The sequence below is a fragment of the Nilaparvata lugens genome, chromosome 5 (genome assembly GCF_014356525.2).
Source record: "Nilaparvata lugens isolate BPH chromosome 5, ASM1435652v1, whole genome shotgun sequence".
NCBI lineage: Eukaryota > Metazoa > Arthropoda > Insecta > Hemiptera > Delphacidae > Nilaparvata > Nilaparvata lugens.
Window position 1 is genome coordinate 61,051,212 of NC_052508.1, and position 22,758 is coordinate 61,073,969.

General features: G+C 34.5%; 3 protein-coding genes across 3 annotated transcripts in view; 2 read left to right on the forward strand and 1 right to left on the reverse strand.

Moving 5' to 3' along the window:
* The window catches only part of LOC111048772 (ecto-NOX disulfide-thiol exchanger 2), a 26,227-nt gene extending 17,408 nt beyond the window's left edge, over positions 1-8,819 (forward strand). The window contains exon 10 of the mRNA XM_039428967.1: positions 8,730-8,819. Coding sequence (XP_039284901.1) covers positions 8,730-8,731 — 2 coding nt within the window. The 3' untranslated portion in view covers positions 8,732-8,819. The remainder of the gene's footprint in view (positions 1-8,729) is intronic.
* LOC120351654 (ecto-NOX disulfide-thiol exchanger 2-like) lies at positions 8,784-15,945 on the forward strand. Its single transcript, XM_039429573.1, has 4 exons — positions 8,784-8,861; positions 11,862-12,002; positions 12,616-12,742; positions 14,786-15,945. Exons 1-4 carry the CDS (start codon positions 8,784-8,786, stop codon positions 15,010-15,012), a joined length of 573 nt encoding a protein of 190 aa, XP_039285507.1. The 3' UTR covers positions 15,013-15,945.
* A 62-nt stretch (positions 15,946-16,007) lies between these two features.
* Positions 16,008-22,738, reverse strand: LOC120351466 (28S ribosomal protein S14, mitochondrial-like). The gene is made up of 3 exons (XM_039428984.1): positions 22,519-22,738; positions 17,320-17,484; positions 16,008-16,341 (listed from the first exon to the last, which is right to left on the reverse strand). Exons 1-3 carry the CDS (start codon positions 22,588-22,590, stop codon positions 16,156-16,158), a joined length of 423 nt encoding a protein of 140 aa, XP_039284918.1. The 5' UTR covers positions 22,591-22,738; the 3' UTR covers positions 16,008-16,155.
* Between the last annotated feature and the right edge of the window lie 20 nt (positions 22,739-22,758).

Sequence of the window (22,758 nt, forward strand, 5' to 3'; positions counted from 1 at the left end):
AGTCCAGAACCAATTCCTTCATGCAAAGTTTCCTTGTGCTAGATACAGAGTGGCCCGAAAACCTCGTATTTTTGGCTCATTTTCCAGTTTTCAGCTATTTCTGCCAAATCTCGTAATCGGACAGAAAAATTTGCTCTTGCCTTTTTTCTAGAATATGAAATTCTGAATAAAATGAGATCATTCGCAACTCTCTATATCCAATGAGTATTGAGTTATGATTTTTCAAAAATGTCATTGTGCAAAATATCAATGTGAAGACTATGTAGTTGGTGATGATGGTTGAAGCTGAAAATTAGGTGTTTTTCACAATACAAGGAGCATTGTTGTAAGGTGTACCTGGAAATCTATATGAGATAGAGCGCTCTACCTGATCTCAGATTGTAGAGCACAAAAATACGCCCAGAGGGATTTTGAATTACACATCTAAATGATAACAATCGGAAGATATTGTTGATCAAAAACTAAAATTCATCAAAATTGATTTTCTCTTCAAATTTCACTAATTTTTGAAAAATCATAACTCATTACTCATTGGATGTAGAGAGTTCCGAATGATCTCATTTTATTCAGAATTTCATATTCTAGAAAAAAAGCGAGAGCAAATTTTTCTGTCCGATTACGAGATTTGGCAGAAATAGCTGAAAACTGGAAAATGAGCCGAATATACTAGGTTTTTGGGCCACTCTGTATCCAGCACAAGAAAATTTTGCATGAAGAAATTGGTTCTGGACTTCTCTTATGTACCCAAATAATATATTAAAAAATCATAACTACAATATAAATTGCATGCACCAATGTATATAGTGACTGGACTATTGGTAGTATTTGATACGTTAGCATATATCCGGAGATGAAATTAAAATTGTGGGTGCAAAGTTATATCTATTGTCTTCCTAATAAAATTTGGAACTATTTCTGTCCAGTTGAACAATGATGAAGGCTGTCCGCTTAATGTATCTCATTTCGTTATTGATAATGTAAAGTTGACTGCTTCAATCAATTTATAGGAAACATTTTTACAGTCCTGGGTCCTGCTAAAGGGAAGCCCGTAGGCTAATTAGCAGGTGCCATTTTGAAACATTATTATAGTACAATTCTACCTTGAAACTAAATATAGAACAAGCTGCAATATTATACGAATACAGTAAATTGTACTTGAATACAAAATATTTTCGAAAAATAAAATCGTTAACCTACTAGACGTCTCCTCCAGCAATATTACAAAGAGAAAAAGTCATTACAACATAATGAATTAAGAAATTATTGTATGCTTTTCATTGTTAAGCTTTTATTTTTAATTATCTTGTAATATTTTTTGAATGAGTTTAAGGCCTCTCTTACCTACTTTTTCCATTACTACTCAACATTTAATCTGCATTAATGATTTGTTGAAAGATGTCGGTGAGTATATCAAAATTGTTTATCAAGGAGAGCATTGAAATCCATTGCATCTCTACACAGTATTCTACCAGCTATTACCAGCTATTATTCCACGTTTGGTAAGAAGAGTACAGATATTCTGGAAGGGTGAAATGATTTTAGATTAGAGATATTCACAGATAATGATGAATTTTGATGAAGAGTTGTTATGTGAAAGTCTTGTTTGCCCTATGCGCTTGTAACTCGATTTGCATTAAATTGTTTGATTGTTCGACACGCTCATTATGAATGAAGGTAAGTTTGCAAATAAGTAAAGTGCAGTAAAATATCTCTTATCTTGTGCTAAATTTCAGATTATTTCTACATCTTCTATTATTCACTTTTGCTAAGAATCTTACAATGAATCAACTGATTAAAGTTGTTTGGTAAGTTTCTCTGAAATGTCTGTCTGGGAAGAAATTTTCTCTTTGTAGTGGATCAAATGTTGGGACATGAGACTAGACACTGAGCAAACCAATGCATGTAAAAAATATCGTTAAGTAAGTAAATCCACGAATAATATCTAGACAGTGCATACCATTCTTAAGATAAGTATAATAATACAAAGTTATCTCAAAAGAAGGCATGATCTGTATATAAATTGTCACTTAGCTGATTTGCATTGACTTTGTATTCCAGGTAATGTATGGTGTTAGCTATACAATGGAGAAAGGCATTATCTGTGGTATTATGAAGCCAATTAATTTTATTTTCGGATCACTTACTCTCTTCTGCAACATTATTTGGAATTGAAGGTGGTTGATGACCCACCTTATCAAGCTTTTACAATCTGAAAACATTATTCTATTTTGTGTAAGAAACAACAAATTAATTCAAGATGATGATTGCTTGATCCATTTCGAACTGCGATGTATTAACACACTATTTTTATGTTCTGAACAACGACATGAATTCATTTAAACGTTGTTTGAAACAAACAACTTTACGTATTACATTTTACGTATCGGTAAAAACTATCGAGTTTTTGTATGTATTACTTAAAATATTACTGCCAATCTAAATAAATTGATTCTACTGTTTTATTTAATCAGCGTTATATTACAAACTGATTTAAACTTTCAATTACAAAACGGTAGTTGTTCGTAAAAATGCAATCATAAATTTTCTGTCCAACTTCTATCCCCGACCGAACATAAGATAAGTCAATGGCATGTCCTCTGCCATTTTCAGAACAAAATTTTCAATTTTATAACATGGTTTTCAGATGTTGAATGTTTTTTCTTCTTTTTTGTACGAGACTTCTCTATTTATACCTACTTTTAATAATTTCCACTACTCCCACGTTTCATTATGTTTAATATTTCTTTATAAATTCAATCTTTACTGTCTATGATTATTTTGTATTGTATCACAACCATTGCAAGTTATATTAGTTTTTAATCTTCCAGTCTGGTTCTTCGGCAATAGAAACTAACGCTAATTTGAATAAAATGTTGATGGTAAGACTTACTGAGCAGTAAAAGCTCTCAGCTGGAACTCGACAAAACCAAGTCAAATTACTTTGAGTATTTGCAACAGCCCAGCCTAATGAATCCGGAAACTTCTGATCGAAAACGAATTTAACTCTTTAACTCTGTATTTTTCCATATTTTTTCACTATTAAAATTAAACTTGAATTTTAAAAACACTTATGAAGTGAAAATGCACTTGGTGATTGACTAAACAAAATGAAGTGATGACCCACAACAGGTCGAAACGATCGTCACTACCAATGTAAGTGCATTTTCACTTCAAAAGAGTGTTTTTAAAATTCAAGTGTACTTCTTTAACTTATTTTATGATTGTTTGGTCGTAAGCTGTCCACACAGAAGTCATGAAATATTTTTTACCTAGTAAGCATTGTTTTGATGTCCAATATCACAATAATTACTATTACAATTTTTATCTGTACAATAAATATCAAGAATCTCTTACTTTTTTATTGTGAAATGCTATATTTTAAACTTGGTACGTTTAATATTTTTGCTACCATAAGCCAGTAGTCAGAAAGCTCGACATTTGACTCGACAACTGTTGATCCGTTGCAACCGAAATTCGGCTGTTGTAAGTGTTCAAGTAATTCGACTCGAAGAGTGTCTCAAGGATTGAGGAGAAAGGTGTAAGTTATTAGTAAAGTCGATTTGGCCAAGACGATGATGAGTTGTGCATTGATGCGTTGATGGTGTCATATTTCACTTATTACTCTAAAATTTCTATTATTGTTTAGTTATTAATTGAACGTGTGAATATCTCTTCCTAAAGTCAGTCAGATCGAGAGAGTGTTCATCTGCGCTTCGCACAAGAAGGTTTGGGACCATTTCACGAAACCTCAACGCAAGAACATCGAAATGTGGAAGAAACAAGCAACGGTAGGTGGCACTCACCCCACCCTCCCATCTCTCTCACTCCTCCTCATTATCTTCTCATTCTCTCTCTCTGCTAATCAACTCTGTATTAATCTTATGCCTAACCCTAGTTGCTTTTGTACTTGCTTCAGCTAGATAATTCATTTTCCGCCCTATTTCTCAGTGTACCTACGTCGTCCATTTTAAACTAGGTTCTCAGTATTAGTGAAAGTGAACGATCCAATGAGTTATTTATTAGTACAACGTTTTTCAAATCAATTTATATCCCAGAATGTTACCTACAGAATGATAGTTACATTACAAGACTGCAGCTCAGTGTGTAGGAGGGAGTTCAATATTATATGTAGATAAGTTGATCTCTCCACTTATCTGCCTTGACCTACAATACATATATCAGTTACTCATCATTAAAATAATATTGGAAGAGCAAAAAAGATATTCCACTCCCAAATTTAGATTATGAGTTCGAAAAAAGTCAAGTCACTTTTTACTTTCTACTCCATATCACAATTCTCTGTCCAAAAATAGTTTTACTAGAAAATAAGTTGATCTCTCTACTTATCAGCCTTGATCTGCAATACATATCATTACTTATCATAATTACTCATCATTAAAATGATATTGGAAGAGTATTCTACTCCACATCACAATTTTTTGTCCAAAAATATTTTTACTTGAAATTTAGAATTTGGAACGATTGAATAAAAAATAAAAATGAAATACCATTACTGAAAACCATATTTAACATTGAGAAACGAACACACTCAATATATTTGGACTATTCCTACTGAACCCGGCCGAGCGAGTATGTCTAGTCCCATTAAAACCTATTAGATTAATATTCTCACTGTAACGGGCATGTTCACTGATATGTTGTGGAAATTCGGCTTTAGAGAGAAACTGATACAAAATATCGCGTTTCAGTTATAAGGATTTATTATAATAAGGGCTTTGAGCATAATGAATAATCTTAACATTAATTAAAATTATTACTTTTGTAATCACTAAATGGATAGGGATCTCTTTAACTTAAACTCTATTCCATGCTGTGTCTCTCAGTTTTATCTTGTCAAATTCGCCATAACTGTTATATTTACATCATATTTAATTTGATTAACATTACAATGCAACCCATACAAATACAAGGATAGAATTAATACTGTATGTAATCTGAATACTGATAGCATGAAAAATCATGAACGATAATCAGTTAATGTAAAATCAATTTATTATCTTCATTCCCTTCATGAGACCCGTGACAATTCATGTTTACCATGAATTTCTAAAATTGCATGACTCCTTGATTTCCTGATTTTATGTTTTTTTTGTTGCATGCAGATGTGATTGATGCATGAAAACTAGTTCTGTGCGAAAAATATCAGAAATAATGTAAATTTCCAATTAAGCCTTCTTGATGGAACTGTAATTTCTTGAAGCAATATAGCCTATCGATCCAATTATAAGTGTTTAACATTCTTCATTAATTTCGTAGCTGTCTAAGTATTTTTTCCTTCAAAAAGAATATGAAATACAAAATATAAAATGTCAGGTATGTTTTATTGTAATCTCTCAACAACTGTTGTTATCCGATTTCAACTATTTGAACTATTTCAATTATTTGAAAATATTGATAGCAGCGACTGTCCAAAGCTCAGAATATTTCAGTATTTTACAACCTCAGTAGAAATACAAAATATAAAATGTCAGGTATGTTTTATTGTAATCTCTCAACAACTGTTGTTATCCGATTTGAACTATTTCAATTATTTGAAAATATTGATAACAGCGACTGTCCAAAGCTCATAATATTTCAGTATTTTACAACCTCAGTAGATTATTGATGAATACTATAAATTGAATCAGATAAATTTTATTGATGAATTGATTTTTCTAAACTTTGTGATAATAATTAAGGGTTGAAAAATATGTTCAAAACATGTTTTTACTCTGTGTAAGTGATCTGAATAACTTCTAATAATATAAGTTATTTTTCGATTTTCCACTCATCAATACTATTGAAATCTACAGTTTTATGTAGGGTGTTGTGAGTCACCCTCACTTCTTGAACATAACAATTCTAGATGTAAAAAATCTAGCTTAAAAGCTTTTATGGTAGCTACTGAGCAGTTTGCTTGTTTGAATTGATTTTTGTAATGCATGCACTAATTGATTATTCAATTATGTTCTCAGAATATTTTCTAGAAAGTAAATGAATAGGTATACTACTATTAGCAGCATATTAGGTATCAGACAGATCTCTGGCTTTATCGAAAACTGAATGAAAAGGGGAAGAAATCGTCTGTATATTAAAAAAATGAGAGGAACTCATTCAAGTAGCCTTCTGGCTTTTTAATTGTTTGACTCAAAGTCGACAGATTTAACATACCTCCAAGAAAATATGCCTTAGTAGTGAGGGTTTATTTATTAGGTTTTTCGTACTACTAATCTAAGGCCCAGTCACACAAAAAACTATTGAATTTAATTATTATTAAAGCCTGTTAGAGAAGCCTTCTTTAAGATCTTCTCTGATTGGTTCTGGTGGCCTTTAATCGTTATTAAAAATTAACTTATGTGAAACTGAGCCTAAATATTATATCACCACTCACAAAACGTTAAAAGGCTTCTGTGTTTATAACAGATAAACACAAATATTTATATGAACATGATTCATTGTCTTTACTAGGGTTCTACGAGCTTAGGGCTCGCCTATAATTGAATCACTCTGTATACTGTACAAGCAAAATCAAATTTGAATTTTTTACCTTCACAGATTTTCAATTCTTAACCTTCAATAGAATATCAATTGCTGAACTCAACCTCATAGTTGTACTGAATTTTTTTACCGAACTGAATTGAATAATAGAGAATTATATTCTTTTTTCAATTCAAATTTATTTCCTCCAAAATTCAACAGTTTGTTACAGTATGTAGGTACCTTAACCTAGTTGGAGGGAAACTAAAGAAGATAGGAATCCAAATTTATTTCCACTAGAAACTCCTTCACTCCTTCTTTTTTCAATTCAATTCAAATTTATTTCCTCCAAAATTCAACAGTTTGTTACAGTATGTAGGTACCTTAACCTAGTTGGAGGGAAACTAAAGAAGATAGGAATCCAAATTTCTTTCCACTAGAAACTCCTTCACTAACGCTTTCTTCTAAAAGATATGTTATGGAGATGGGTAGATTTATTTAAAACTAGAAAGGTAGCCTCTAGGATGTTCAGATGTGTCAGCTCGCAATGTGTACTTATAAATGAAAGCAACTGTTGGGCTTGAAAGAAAGCAGCTTGGTAATTTTTAAATCTTTTGACAACTCAATTAAATAGCACGATGTGGCAAAACTCACTACCATAATAATGAACTCTCCGTTCATCTTTACATTGCGAATAGAGACGGGTTCTTCATCAGTCGATGATTGGTTTGTATTAATTTAAGAGTGCATTTTTGCATCTTTAGCTACGATTGGCCAAGGTAAGTTGTGAAGGTGAATTACTTTTCAAACGTCTGGCTCAGTATCTTCTCCGAGATCTAAAACTACATGAAAGTAATGGTTTGTGAGAGCTTGATAAGTTACATGGAAGCATTTACAGAAATGCCAATTCTTTCTAATGTAATCGGTCTATTGGGTTTGACAATTTTTTAATTGATATGTGTATTATGAATTCATAATCAATGTAGAATATTATGAATTGATAATTGAGTAGATTGATAATATCCTCTTTTATAAATATTTGTACCCTTTTATTTTCTTATACTACGCGACCGGTTTCGGTTATTCATTGAATTATCTCAAGTGTCTAAATAGATTCCACATAAATTCAAACTTTTATATGTGTTTACATAGAAAATTGGACTTGTAAAGTAAGCCCAACCTACTTTTTGATCTGTGTCATCAATTTAATTTGGAAGAAAAAATGGCAAGGATTGTTTTGGTATTTTATCTACCAATGTTTTCACATCAGTATCGTTTGTTACATATGATAAATAATAGATTTTCATTTCCCCCGCATTAGTCTAGACATTATTTTATTAATTGAATAATTTTAATTGGATCTTCCACCTCCAGTGGCTAAGTATATCTTGTTGACTTTTACTGAAACAATGAGCCATCTTACCAAATTGACTGAATATTTTAGTTCTTGATCTAATTAAAACATTCTGAATTCAAGTACATAATTTATTTTATTAAAATGGTCAACAATTCATTCTTCTAAATTTTTCCTGGTAATCAATAGGAATCATATACGAACTACCGTCTTTACAATGGAAAATTGAAACTCTTGTTTATAATCAGTTTTTCTTCTTTGGGTTTTCTTCAATTAAAGAATAATAAGATTAATTTTCCTGTAAATTATTAATAATACTACTTATTATTCTAATTGAAGCACCTTTATCGGGGTAATTGATGGATGATTCATTAAGTATATTCTAAAATCGTCTCTTTTCACAGAAATTGTTCCTTTCCAGTGTTCAGGTTTTGTATAATTCTAAAAATCATATCCCATTTTATTCAGTCATGTTCTCTATTCACATGACCATCAAATAACTTAAACACAATAAAATGTATTAATAATATAAGGTACCTGTTATATTTTAGCACAACACAACTAGGTTCAACGTGATTCTAGCCGTGTTGTGATAAAATAAAAGGGCACTTGATAGATTTTATTATGTTTCAATAATTATTTCAGTAGCCCTAAAAATAAAAGTGGCAATCAAATAATGTATTTCATAATAATTGAGCAATGATGCTCTTGATATAAATACAATTAAAATGCAATTCGAGTATTATTTCTATACAGCTAAAGATATTGTTATAAAATTTTATGTCGGTATAATATTTTTAGCAATTTACAGCAAACACATAATCTAACGCATGAAATGTCATTTTGTTGAAACTCTCAACAATTTATGTTATTAATGTGCTTTGGTTTGTTCATTCAGGAAATTAAAACAATCGAGTTGCAAGAGAATTTAAATGCTGGATTTGATGAGGAAATGGAAGTATCCGATTCTGAAGATGATGGTCCAAGGAAAAAACCTAGGAAGGAAAGTGACAGCATTTCATGTCTCAAGGTATGGATAAATTGATATTATCAATAATCGTATCTCTTATCATACAGTGACGTCCACGTTTTGATGGCAGTGGAGATAGATGGGAGACAGCGTTGCCGATTCTCTGCCTTCTATAGAGGATTGCTGATACCAATATATATCTGATTCAATACTAACAGTTAATTCTTTTCAAAATAATAATTTATATTTCATTCAATAATAGTATATTTCGCACCTAGGGTCGAAAATGTATGTTTTCCGGCTCGAGATCGCGGTTTTCAAGTTCGAGACGAAGTCGAGAACTTGAAGCGTTCGAGAGCTTTTTGCCCGAGTTGCGAACGCTATTTTTCGCCACACCAAAAAAAAACTTCCCAATATATAAGAAATTGAAAAATAAATAAAATTCAAACAGCCTATTTTGATAGTTTGAATCTTGGTTATGACAACTTTTACTGTCAATTAATTTCAATATTACTAATTAATAATTTACAATAGTGACCATATTTTTATACTATTAATATTTCGAATAATTGTTTGAATTTTTATAGCTCGCGCTTTGCGCCCGGTGAATTATTTTGAAATAATGTGATGAAAAAGTTAATATAATTGCATATTTCACAGTTTTGTCTCAAAATATATCTAAAAAATTGATTGAAATTTAAATTACGGTAACTAATATAAAATAGCTAATAAAAGTCGAAATTCATCGACAAAAAAAATATCATTGACCGAGATTCGAACCTAGATCATGTTTGTTTATTCACTGAGCTTTCAGTTCTGATGTATTACGCCTTTACGCTCTCGGCCATTGCGTACTGTTGAAAGTTAAGGCCTGACTGATAACCCTTAGCATACACGTAATACTGTAATACTAGACTTCTAAAAAAGTTTACTTCACTCCTAAAAAGCGTACCGTACAACAGACTTTGGCTCATGACTTATATTATTAAAATTAATATTATTATCTGTCTCACAATAAAATTTTCACTCTTAATTAAGTCAGGTAACGTATGTAGGCTACTATAATAATAGTGTATAGCGGCAAATTTGAAGCCGGTTTGCTGGCATTTTCACAACAAAATATTGCTCTGAAAATAGTTAAATCATAGAGAAAACATTCGAAGATTCAATCTTGAGTGGGCCTAATGTTTTCTCTATATGGTTTAATATTGAAGAAAAATTATCTAAAAGTTTTAATAAAGAATTACGGAAAAATTACTAGGAATTTTTCAGTCAAGGCTGAGTTTCACCAGTAGGCTTACCTTAAACTTCAGATCTGTGCTGTATTTGCTTATTATTATTGTTGATTGTATTGCATTAAGAAGTGGAATTCGATAATAAAAAAGAAACAATTATTACTCTACCTCACTTTTAAATATTGATACAATTATTGTACTTTGATTTCAAATTCGATTCTTCACTTTTAAATACTTGCGATACGTACCTTTCTGACAGTGGACAATGTAGCCAACATTATATTGTTGAGGCTATGGAGATATATCATCGTATTCTATTGTTTGATATCAAACACACAATAATACATATTAAATTATGAAACAGTAATTTATAAAATATATTATAGATATAATACCGCGATTCACGATACATAATTATATAGATTATTACAGTCGTTATGAGATTATCTCTCTATGATTTTTGTGAGATCGGACACGATCAGCTGTTATTCAAGGTCATTTTACAGCCCTAGGGCCGTAAAGTTTTACCGGCCTGGTCAGAAAACAATCACTTTCGGCCTCCATATGACGCACGTAAACCAGCTCATTACATCCAAGTGTGGCGAAAAATATATTATTTTTCAATGATTGAATAATAAATTTTCATAGTTGAGATAAAATATTTTGTTAGTTGATTATATTTCTACATTGTTGAACAACGATCTGGCAACAGATTGAGAACTAACATAGGATCCATACACTTTTGGAGACATAATCTATGTTATGCATGTCGGGTTGTTTCTATGCGTTTTATGCGCGTGTGTAAATCTATGCTATGTTGGTCTAAACTCGGCCTTAAAATACTCAATTCCATTCTGATAAGCTAGCATTTTCCTTTCAGAATTTTTCTTCGGTTGAATTTTATTATAGGTACTGTATCCTTCTGCTTTGACATACTTATATTTTTTTGCTGAGATGTGATGCTCACATGAACTTTGGGCCTGTGTGTGGGTAATGAATATACTTCTGTCATTGTTACAAATTTCTACGAATCAATAGGCCTTTTGCCTCTGGTTTTTTTGGGTTGGACTGTATGATACAAATAAACACATTCATTTATATCCAATTCAGCACATCAGTATTTAGACCCAGGAAAACTAATAGGAAAAAACACGTACCCCAATCCAAACTATGACGTAATGATATACCGATTTGTTACAAACAGGGTTTCAGGTGGTAAATTGGAATAAGGAATATGAAGGAGACAGATGGGTGAAAACAAATCGATATTATTTTGCGATGGTGTGTGATCCGCTCTTGTGGTCCTTAGTCCTCAAACATTTGTACTGACTGGATATATATTTCACTCAAAGTATTTTTAACGATTTAGGGCGTTGGCTTTCACTCTCAATATATTTTCACAAACACAAGCACAAATAAATTATGAATCAATTACACGAATCGAATATATTATATTCACAATAATAATGGGACGAATTTCCCACGATGACATATTCAAAAAATAACAAATTAAACAAATAGGAGTTGCTAATTATGGATCAACTATCCAAACGAAAAACAATGATCTGTCGACAATGAGATCTGTTTTGCAACTGAACTCAGCTCCGGGCTGCACACGTCTAGAGCGGAGGGGACGGCTCAAGTCGTGGGAATGAAAACGATAACAGGACAAAATCTCTTCCTCAGCACTAAGCAGCAGATAAAGGAAAACTAAAACTACTATACAAAGAAACTGGCCTGAACAGTCATTATAAATAAAACGTTACACTGGAAAGATAATATATGTAAAGTATTAATTTTGTAATGAAAACTATTATTTTTACAGGATGAAAACGACAGTCTGCGCTGTCAACTGGAAGCCTACAAGAACGAGATTGACATTGTCAGGTGTGATCTGAAGTCAGAGCTTGATCTCAAGGAGAAACAACTAAAACTAGTTCAGCAAACCTTGCAAGGAATGCAACAGGTAAATAACAAACAGTCATTTATTGTATTTTTCACTAGCAGGTAAATAGTGCTCCACAGTGGTCTAATTAAAAACTCGACCTACTGAAATATTGAAGAATTCAAAATAGGCCTATAACCATCCTCGGTAAATTGAGAATCAATATGAAAGATTTCAAGTTAATCATTCCAGTAGTTCAGACGTGATGAAGCATCCTATGAAATTATAAGCCAATGCTCTACTTTATTATATCATAGATAATCATAATATTATTGTTTCGTTTTAAGAAAATTTAGTGAGAATAGGAAGGAAATATGAATGAAGCATCATTGTTTTCTCTCAACTTTTTTTCAAATTTTTATTCAAACTTCAACCGTATTACAACTTGATTTCCATTGAACATCTTATTTGATATTAAAGTTCAGTTCTAACATAGAAAAGATAGCATAATAAGATATCCCGTGGTATAGTTTGTTCATGTTCCAAATATCAATGTTAACTGAAGACGATTACTGTGGACTACTATCTATTATTACTGTTTTGTTGATATGAGAGTGTAAGAACGGCACAGTATGAGAAACTACCAGCGTCACATAGCTTCACCAAAAACAACTACTAGGACTATTGGCTTGAGTTAACAGTGGAATTTGCAATCCTTGAAAACGGAGCAAGAACCGATGGAGCTGGAGATGAAAGCTCAGATACCGCCAACAATGAATCTCCCGTTCAGAAGTTGTCTGAAAAGGACGCTCGACTTATAGGTAAATACTTGAGTTATTTGATCTATAGTGAGGCCCACGTTATAATGGCAGTGTTTGATTAGCAATGGTATTGCTATCCTTGTCTATCAATCAACAAAGCGGATAGCGCTATCTCTTTCTCGCTTTGCTCTGTTGCCAGAACGTCTTTTAGCAATGTAAGATAATGAATCAATTATCAAAATATTTGATATTAATTATGAAAATTCATCATGAAATTATTGAAAAATATATTTGCTTGCTTAATAAAATATATTTGATTATTTTAAACGAGAATGAACCGTTAATATTACATCAGTAAACCTGTATAAGCTACCGTCTACAGAAGGCATTGACAAGACAGAGGATCGGCAACGTTTTTCTCCTATCTTTCTTCACTGCCATTATAACGTGGACCTCACTATTATAGTATCATTCCATTGAAATAGATTATAAGGAGAACATGATGAGTCAGCTAATACCGGCATAATAACCACCAACATAATTTGCCTCAATAATAAGTTGATTCTGATTATGAATACACTTTGGAAGCGAGAGTTTGTAATGGTTGATGAATAATTATTCTCAAGAAACTTGAATAGATTTAGGGTCTGGTTACACAGAGATCTATGGTCATAATAGACCTATACGATCCTACTCAAGTCACAGAATGCAAACAGAATGGAAAGTTAGTATCAATCCAAACAATGCATTTTACACGACGCCAAGACTTGAGTGCACCAAGACCACGTCACGTGACTGCGCCATCTTCTCCTCTTCATTACCGCTATCCGGGTCTTTTGAAAGAGTCACGGCAGTGAACGAGACCGATTGACCCGGATCAGTAAAGTGATCAGTAAACTTAAGGTGTATCTTAAGGTGCGTACAGATATACGCGCCGCGAACATGAGAAATTCACTTTTAATCAGCTGACTATATCTGTATTTTTACAGAAACGGTAAGATACAGATATAAAAAGCTTGGCATCAGCTGATTAAAAGTGAATTGCTCATGTTCGCGGCGCGTATATCTGTATGCACCTTAAGATATAATATATCGATATAGATATAATACCTATAGGATCGAAGATCGCTCTCTGTGTGGCTGAGCCCTTAGGAAAGCTGTCAAGATGCATGTTTGTATAAACTACCAAATCAGATTATTGCTATCTATTAAAAATTCTGTCTCAGAAGTGATATTAAATTATACAAACAAGACTGTATAGACAACTTTGACAAAAATATTGAATGTTATAAATATCATAAGTAGGACTGAATAGAGCGTTTCCATTGCTAAAAAAGAAGTTCATGCAGGGAACCCCCAAACTATGTTCCATATTGATAATTATTTTTGCTGAGTTTGATGCACACACAGGCCCTAAACTTGTTCATGGATAAATAAACCAATGATCAATCGACGGTTACATTACGGGTTTCAGTGATTTTTCAGCTTATAACTATCTTCAGATGGAAATTACTGAGTTATTGCAGTTATTCAAATGTCAATGAATTAATAACTATTATTGAACGAAAATACAAACTAAATGCTGTAAATCACCCCGAATAATTCTGCTACTGCAAATATTGACAACAGGTTAAACAGCTAGATGGAAATTCGATGAGCGCTACTATTCAAAAATTATTTGTCAGCCCGAGAATATTGAATATTGTTCCCGGACTGATAAATAATTTTTTAATAGTACCGCTCATCGAATTTTCATCTAGCTGTTTACCCTGTTCTCTATATTTTCAGTAGCAGAAGTCTTCGGGGTGATTTACAGCATTTAATTTGGATTCTCGTTTAATAATAATAATTATCATAACTATATGTTTGCAGAACTGGCCTCAAGCACACATCGTTCCAAAGTAAGAACAGATTCTGCAATTCGTTCTGAAAGTAACTTCTCACAAACCTTAGTTGTTTGCTTTATTCTAATCTAAAGCATCACACTCTATTGTTAGAAAATGTGTATTTTATGGGTAAGTTTATTGGTTAATAGTCTATTTTCAATGAAGTAGAGATCTATAGTACGCATGATACTTGTTTAATCAATGATATTATTTGCAGGACTGATATCAGTGTTCCTACATGTGCACCCATTCGGAGCCGGCGTTGACTACATCTGGTCGTTCCTGCACAAAATGGACTCCACCATCAAGCCCAATGAAGTGGAGGTGCTAATGTCCAAGTTCCCCACTGTATTTCATCAGCAACTTTCCGGTATAGGAGCACACATGGAACGCAGATGGAGCTTCGGTGGTTTCAAAAACGAATCACCAAAAGATAAAGTATGAAACGGACATATCAGTGGCACAAAAAGTGGCCACACAATGTAGTTTGATACTAAGAATAAGTGACTGAAAAAGTTCTTCACAAAAATGTTGTGTAAAACGGAGAATAAGTGACTGAAAAATTTCCTCATAAGATGTAGTGTGAAACTAACAAAAAAGTGGCCGAAAAGTTTAAGTGTGAAGAGAACGGGACTATTTTAATATTGGACTTAATCTCTACAAATTTAAATGACTATTTACTTTGGTGACACAAAAGTTCACCAAAATATGTAGTGTAAAACTAAGAATAAATTACACAAGTTGTAGTGTGAAACTAACAAAAAAGTGGTCGAAAAATTAACTTGTGAGGTGGAAAAGAATTATTATGATGTTGGACTTACTGTCTACAACTCTAGTCTTTGCCGGAAAGTTGTCTTGCTCCTTTTATTAAGTAAAAGATATTAAAAGAAATCCAGAAATGAAATCAAAATACCTGATATCGATTCATCAGTATACTTGCTCACATTTTTTTTCGTTGCGTATCTATACATTAATTTTCATTTCACAGTGTAGTATTTTTTTTTGTAGTGTTGTAGATTTCAAATCATGTGATATTTTAAGTTTAATAAAATCAATTGATTTGATACTCTAACAAAATTGTTATTTTATGTCTCAAACGCCTGAACTATGACTAGATTGAAATAGGTACATTATTCGTCATTATTTAATGAAATTACAAACTAAAATGTATTGATTATTAGTCATTAATATTATTATCCTTATCTATCTTCAATTATTATCTTATTTATCTATCCTTATCTAGCTCCGCGACTGCATTTAATATTACATCAGATATACCGGTATCAGCTACCCTTTAAGAAGGCAGTGGCAAGGCAAAGAATCAGCAACGCTGTTCTATCTTTCTCCACTGCAGCTATTGTCATGTATACCTCTATACTATATAAATTATCAATACTAAACATTTATTCATGAATCCATCAATGAACAGATAAATAATATAGAAAGGAAAATAACATAATATATTAACAATCATGCTTTTAAACTATAACACAACTAATTTATTTTCGATACCATAGAACAACAAAGATACATTTTACAGTGTTTGTTAGAGTACTCTTCAAGAGAAAAAACATGTTGCAAGTATGTTCACCATCTGGCACGCATAATACCGGCCAACTTATTATAATCGGCCAAATGCCTGAAGACAATTCGACTGAGCCGCCATTTGTAGACAGTGCCCCTGGGCCGAGAGGTGACCGCACACCTATAGATGGCATTGTGCCATCTGTTGATGTCCCCTGGAAGCTGAGTCATCTCCTCGAGAGCCGCCTCCTGATCAAAAAACACCACAAATCAATTAGCCTAACTTGAACAGTCACCTAATCTAAAACATAAATGCAACACAATATGGTGATGAGAGATAGATTCACCTTTAATCTCAATTGGCTAACTGTAATCTATAAAGAATACTTAATTTAGTCCTTGAATAATAAATTGTAGAAGAATAAATTCTAGATAAAATCAAATTTATTCTCTTTAACACTTTACAATATTGATGTATATTATACAGCATAACAGTACGCTAAATATAGTAATACTACAGTATAACATGAAATATTAGCAAACCATAATAAAAAGTATATTAACAATAATTATTGTACAATTATGATATTAATGAGAAATACTCTTACATAGACGTGTGAGTAAGGGTGAATCTGGACTATAACGATTCAGATGAAATTTGAATGAGAAAGTAGACAAATAATAAGTAACAAGGATAATAAAGAATGAACATAAAGAAAAGATTGTACATTTCAACAAAATATTCAAATTAAGTGATAGGTAATTTACCGAAGAGCATAAATAAACACTCTTTTAATATTTTGGCCCGGTTGCACAAAAGTCTGTTTTTTCTAATTTCACCTGTAATTAAATGCCATAAGATCCAATTAGACAAGGGTTCTTAGAAAAAGCCACAAAAAACAATCAGAGAAGCCTTCTCATGGCATTGAATCCCTATTAAAATTTTGGCTTGTGCAACCGGGCCTGAAAATTTATTAAGTTAATTATTTCCCTGTTGAATGTCAGGAGAACCAATAAGAAAAAGTCTATTTTTGAAAATGGTCCGTTAATATTTTCACATTTGTGTAAACGGGCTTGAAAGTTTGCATTGAAGCGAATGATAATATTAAACGTCGTATTTATAAATGATACTTATAAATTGTCTCAGCGGAGCACGCTGAAACATTGATGTAAATTAATCATTTTTATCAAGTAATTAATTATTGTAGGGTAATTCAATTTCCGTACCTTGAGTTCAGGAGGGAGAACTCCGTTCTTCTTCAGAGCTATCAATCGTGATTTGACTGGCCAATATTCTGTCAACGCTTTCCTTTTTCGCACATCTTTCCGCATTCTGGCATCCACCCATTCGTTACAGGTTTGTTGGTACTGCGGTGTCAAACGCTTTTGAGTCTGGAAATTATTAAACCAAAATTTTAACTGGACTTTGCCAAAAACTACATAAGAGAAGCATGTCAACATGCATACAAAATTAATGAACAAAAACTCCCCAAGTTTTGATTTAATTACAAAATGAAATTGCGGGGTTGTTGGCTAAGTGCGTACTAATCACTATAGTTTGTTTAAAACTACTTCATACTTTGCCTGGAGGGGCGAACTAAACCAGGTGGGAGCTGACAAACCAGTTCAGCCAATTGGAACAGGAATAGAACCACGCGGCAGTCATGGCAACAGGCATAGATGCCAGATTGTTTCACCCACACGCACAGTATCGCACACGTGCATTCTGAACCATAACTTCGCCAGAGAAGGTTTGCTCTGCGTTTGTCTTGCGTATGGTCAGTGTTCTGCGTAAAATAATCACTATTATTAGATTTATAGAGTTGTGAGTGTGTCTTTTGATTGTACAGTGTGCGTGAGTGTGTTTTTTTAAATATAAGTTACAACTAAAATTTTTAAAGTGTACAATCATTTTATTGTGTATTCAATATATTTATCCGTGATGGAAAGTGGAGAAGCTAGGAGAAAGAGAGGTCACTCTAGTGTTCAGCCAGCTAAAACACCTCCTTATTCTATAGGTTTAACATTTTCTATAGGTTTTTAAAAATCTTTCTCAGAATAGCTAACAAGCTGCAGATTTTAAAATCAGAATGATATAGCTCACGAGCGAGTACTTCAGCCCAGGGTCTCACTAGTTTTTATAGTAAGTTTCATAGAAGCACGGAATAAAGAAGTGCTTATTGCTCATTACTTAGCATTACTTACTTAATTAGCATTAGCAAATGCATTTTTTTATTAAATTTCATCTCTTGACTCACAAACTATTACTTATTAATCTCTTCATTACTCCGTGGTTGAAGGGAAATACTCACATATTATGTGAGACGTCTTATTAAGACGTCTCACAGACGTATAGGCCTACTTCAGCTATGAATATTATTTATACTCATTAAGGTCAAAATAAGTAATGTCAACTAGGCTGTAGGCTCATATTGTGTCCCTTTGTGTTTTGTAAATCAGTTAATTCTTCATCACAGACACACTTTTTCTCTATGTATTTAACACGACATGCAGTCAAAATTTATCTTTTGACTGCATGTCGTGTTAAATACATAGAGAAAAGTGTTTTAATACATCGCAGCTCAGAATGGATCAAGGAACCATCATTATTATTATAGAGTTTTCTTGTACCCAAAATTGATTTGATGGAAAGTACCTACTGACCGCCTCTTCTTTCCCCGTCTGTAGGCTTATAAGAGAGTACTCATTATTCTCACTCGTGAATGACCGTGTAAATACGGCAACACCGCGGCAGCTGCATCCCACCTTTTCGCTACTCACCGTATCCCTCCAAGTACGAAGTAAATTAAAACACACTATAGAGTGTCGAAGGCTAGGTACTATGCCACCGTTCGCCTTCGCTCCAATTTTTGTCGTGGCGAAACGAGACAAGGCAGGACGAGTGACTTGTTACCGCTGATCATTAATGAGGAACTCGTCTTCTGTTCGCATTGCAGTGTGTATGGCAAGACTAACACGAGCTCTCGTGTTAGCCTTTCAGAGAGTAATTTGGCAAGCTACTTGGCGATAGTGTGGCATAGTTATTAGAAATTTTCAAGTCGTTTTGACTAATGTAAACATTGTATTTATTCTTATGTGTATGTATGTTATGCCGGTGCCACACTCTTGTCGATTGTGTACAAACGACGACGATCGCAATAGAGTAGTTGGCTTCTGTGGAAGCCTTTGCTCCGAGACGAGTCACAGCAGAGGCCAACAAGCTTATGCGGGCCATTCACTATCCGAAAATTTGATCCACCACTCACGCTCCAGCTGATTAGTCCCCAGCATCCCCACTCACGTTCTAAATCAAACCTGACTAGGCAACTGTTCTTGCAAAAACAGGTGACCTGTTTACCCGTAAAACTCGTCCGGCAATATTCGCTACGCCGTCGAATCAAATTGGACAAAATTGGATAGTGGATGGCCCGCTTTAGGCGAGTGGCGAGCATCATTCTTGTCAACCATTGCGTTCTTGCGGCAACCATTGAGTTCGTTAACCTACTTAGATCTCTGGACCTCTATGTGGCTAACTGGCAGCCCACTAGATTAGATGCTTGCCTCGATAATGTGATACAAATCTGAACATTGGCACTAACATTAGTTGTTCAATTGTAAATCCTCTCCTCAGTGACCACCTGGCACTCGGCTGCAATGTGGAATTGCCAACTTCCACCTACCCTGCCTCTATACCTTCACTTGGGTGCGACCCATCACACAGGGTGGACGCGAGCGTTTTCTGCATTATCTGACTCTGACTGACTGGAGCTTTCTGAAGGATCATCCTGATGCACAGCCCAATTTCACGGCGTTTTTTATAGACTCCTGACTGGCTTCAACAACTGCTTTCCACTAAAACGTTTCCTCTCTGGAAGGCCTGGTAAACGTGGTGCACTATGGATTACGGACGACCTTCTTCACCTGGTTCTTATGGCGTATTCGAGCGGTTTCGGGCTGATCTACTTCTGTCCTCTAAACGGACCTACATGGGACTTAGGAGATCATACCAGCGGGCTGTTCGTGCGGCCAGGATGCGCTACAACTCTGAGCTGATTGACCGGGCACCCAATAGGTGCAAAGCTGCCTGGGGTATCATCAGGGCCGCTGCGGGTGTGCCAGCTCCTGGTGCTGTTCCGGTATCTGCGGATGATCTTCACGACGCGTGGACCAGCTCTATTCGCGGGATCTGCGAGGGGATCCGAGCTTCACCTGTGGTGGCGAAGGATCAGCTCTCGGCTTCGGTTCGGCCCCCCGCTCTTCGGCTTTTGACCTGGCGCCATATTACTTGAGATGATGTCACTCGAGTTGTGAACTGTTTGAGCAGTGCTACTATTAAGGGTGTATTAGCTCTTATTGTTGCTACCCTGACTGCTTGTATTAATCTGTGTTTCCAGCAGTCAGTATTTCCTTCTCAGCTTAAAATTTCTAAGACGGTGCCTGTCTTTAAGATGGGTGATAGGCATGATCCTACTAACTATAGGCCTATCTCCATCCTGCCTGTTATATCGAAGATATTTGAAATCCTTATTGCTGAGCAACTCCTTGCTTATTGTGACCAGTGCGGCCTATTTGCGACCACCCAGTTTGGTTTCAGAAAAAATAGATCCACCACTGATGCAGTAGATTTCCTGCTTTCCAAAATATTTGATTGCTTTGAGGCACGTGGACTTGCTGGGCTCACCTTGTGTGATCTCAGCAAGGCCTTTGATACAATGGATCATGCTATTCTCATGGACAAGCTTGGGCATTAAGGTGTGGGACCGTCTCCTCTCAAACTGATTCAGGCCTACCTGGGGGGTCGCAGACAGGCGGTGCTGGCTATAGAGTTCTCTCTGAGATCGGGGATTGTGTTGACTGTGGAGTGCCTCAGGGCTCAGTCCTGGGGCCTCTGTTGTTTCTTATTTCAGTTAACGACATAGCCCAAGTGGATGGCAGGTGTGTTGTCTGTTATGCGGACGACACCACCTTATTCAATGCTGGTCGCGAGATGGGAGGGCTGAGGGCAGCTATGGTGGAGACTGGGGCATTTGCGTCGGACTGGTTGGTTCTCTGCCAATCGCTTCCTCCTCAATGAAGACAAAACACAGTCTATTGTGTTCAGTCTCAGAAATGGGAATGAATACAATTTTGCCCCCGTCAAACTGTTAGGGTTTACCCTTGACAGGAAGCTCTCATGGGGCGAGCACATTGAGACAGTCTGCGCCATGTTGAGCAGAGTGGTTTTCCTGCTGAGAGGTCTCAAATACAGTTTGCCACCTCATTATCTTAAAATTTGCTATTTTGGCTTTTTTCAGAGCGTGATTTTATATGGCCTCCCCCTCTGGGGTAAAGCCACAGATGTCGCCCGAGTCCTTCGTCTCCAGAAGAGGGCCCTGAGGATTATTTGTGGGGCTGGTAGATTAGCCCACTGTCGCCCACTCTTTATCAAAGAGAGAATCCTCACCGTCTTCTCCCTCTATGTTCTTCATACCCTTTGCAGAACACATGTAAACGTGGGGTTGCTCGTGACCCGACAGAGCTTCCACCCGTATGAGACTAGGGTTAGACTCAGGCTGGATTTACCCTACCAGAGGCTGAGCAGAACTTGGACCTGTAGGCCTAATGACAGCCATACACAAGCAACAAATATCTAAAATATATTCAAAAATCTTTGATTTTATAGCCTCCCTCTGGGAAGTAGTCTGATATCCAGAAAAAAAACATACTAAGATGACGACCACGGCTGTTAAGCTATCAGTGGGATCACTGCCAGTATACAATGACCCTTCAAGCTTACAATGAAAATGACTACTGACTAGTACAATAATATATTATTCTCATGAGTTCTGATTGGACAGTCTCACTTCTGATATCCAGAAAAAACATACTAAAATGACGACCACGGTTGTTAGGCTTTCAGAGGGATCACTGCAATGACCCTTTAAGCTTATAATGAAAATGACTACTGACTAGTACAATGAAAATATAATTCTCATGGAATCTGATTGGACAGTCTTATTATAACGAAGGAAATAATATTCTCACTGTACTGGTTACTTCACTGGACTCTTTTACAAATAGTGATACTGATTGGATTCTTTCAATTTCAAATGGATTATTCATGCTCACTAAGACGTCCTAATTACGATTACGAACAGTCTAATCAGAATACATAGAAATTACATGTTTACTATGCTAGTCACTTTTACTGTAAATGGTTTAGCTCCCATTTTACAGTTTCTTTATCAATCATAACCCTAAAAGAACATGTATTTTATTATGTAAATTAAACTAAAACTGGCATTTAAGTAGCTATATTTCAAAAGACCATTTAATATGATTTTCAAGTTTAAAATTATCAATCTAAAAATTGCTAAGATTGGTAAATTTTATATTATTGGTATAAATAAAAATTGATCCTGAAAATGTACCAACATGCTAACTCACCTCTGTTATTGATGTTCTATTTAATTTGCTGATAAAACTTGAAAAAACATTTTTACAACTAAGAAGCGCCATTATCAAATTGATAATGTAAAAAATGTAATATAGAATCAAATAATTATTGTAATAACAAATACAAATATCATTCTCATCAATCAGCCGTCTGCAGGTCTGCTTGTGATTTTGTTGCAATGTTTATATCGATGTATCGATCTTGAAGATCGATCACCATTGAATAGGTAT

Coding starts and splice junctions, on each gene's coding strand:
- LOC120351654 (XM_039429573.1), top strand. CDS start 8,784: ATGGAAGTATCCGATTCTGAAGATGATGGTCCAAGGAAAAAACCTAGG. Junction 8,862..11,861: donor ACAGCATTTCATGTCTCAAG/GTATGGATAAAT, acceptor TTATTTTTACAG/GATGAAAACGACAGTCTGCG. Junction 12,003..12,615: donor CCTTGCAAGGAATGCAACAG/GTAAATAACAAA, acceptor TATTGGCTTGAG/TTAACAGTGGAATTTGCAAT.
- LOC120351466 (XM_039428984.1), bottom strand. CDS start 22,590: ATGGCGCTTCTTAGTTGTAAAAATGTTTTTTCAAGTTTTATCAGCAAA. Junction 17,485..22,518: donor ATAGAACATCAATAACAGAG/GTGAGTTAGCAT, acceptor AATAATTTCCAG/ACTCAAAAGCGTTTGACACC. Junction 16,342..17,319: donor TTCTCCCTCCTGAACTCAAG/GTACGGAAATTG, acceptor TTTTTTGATCAG/GAGGCGGCTCTCGAGGAGAT.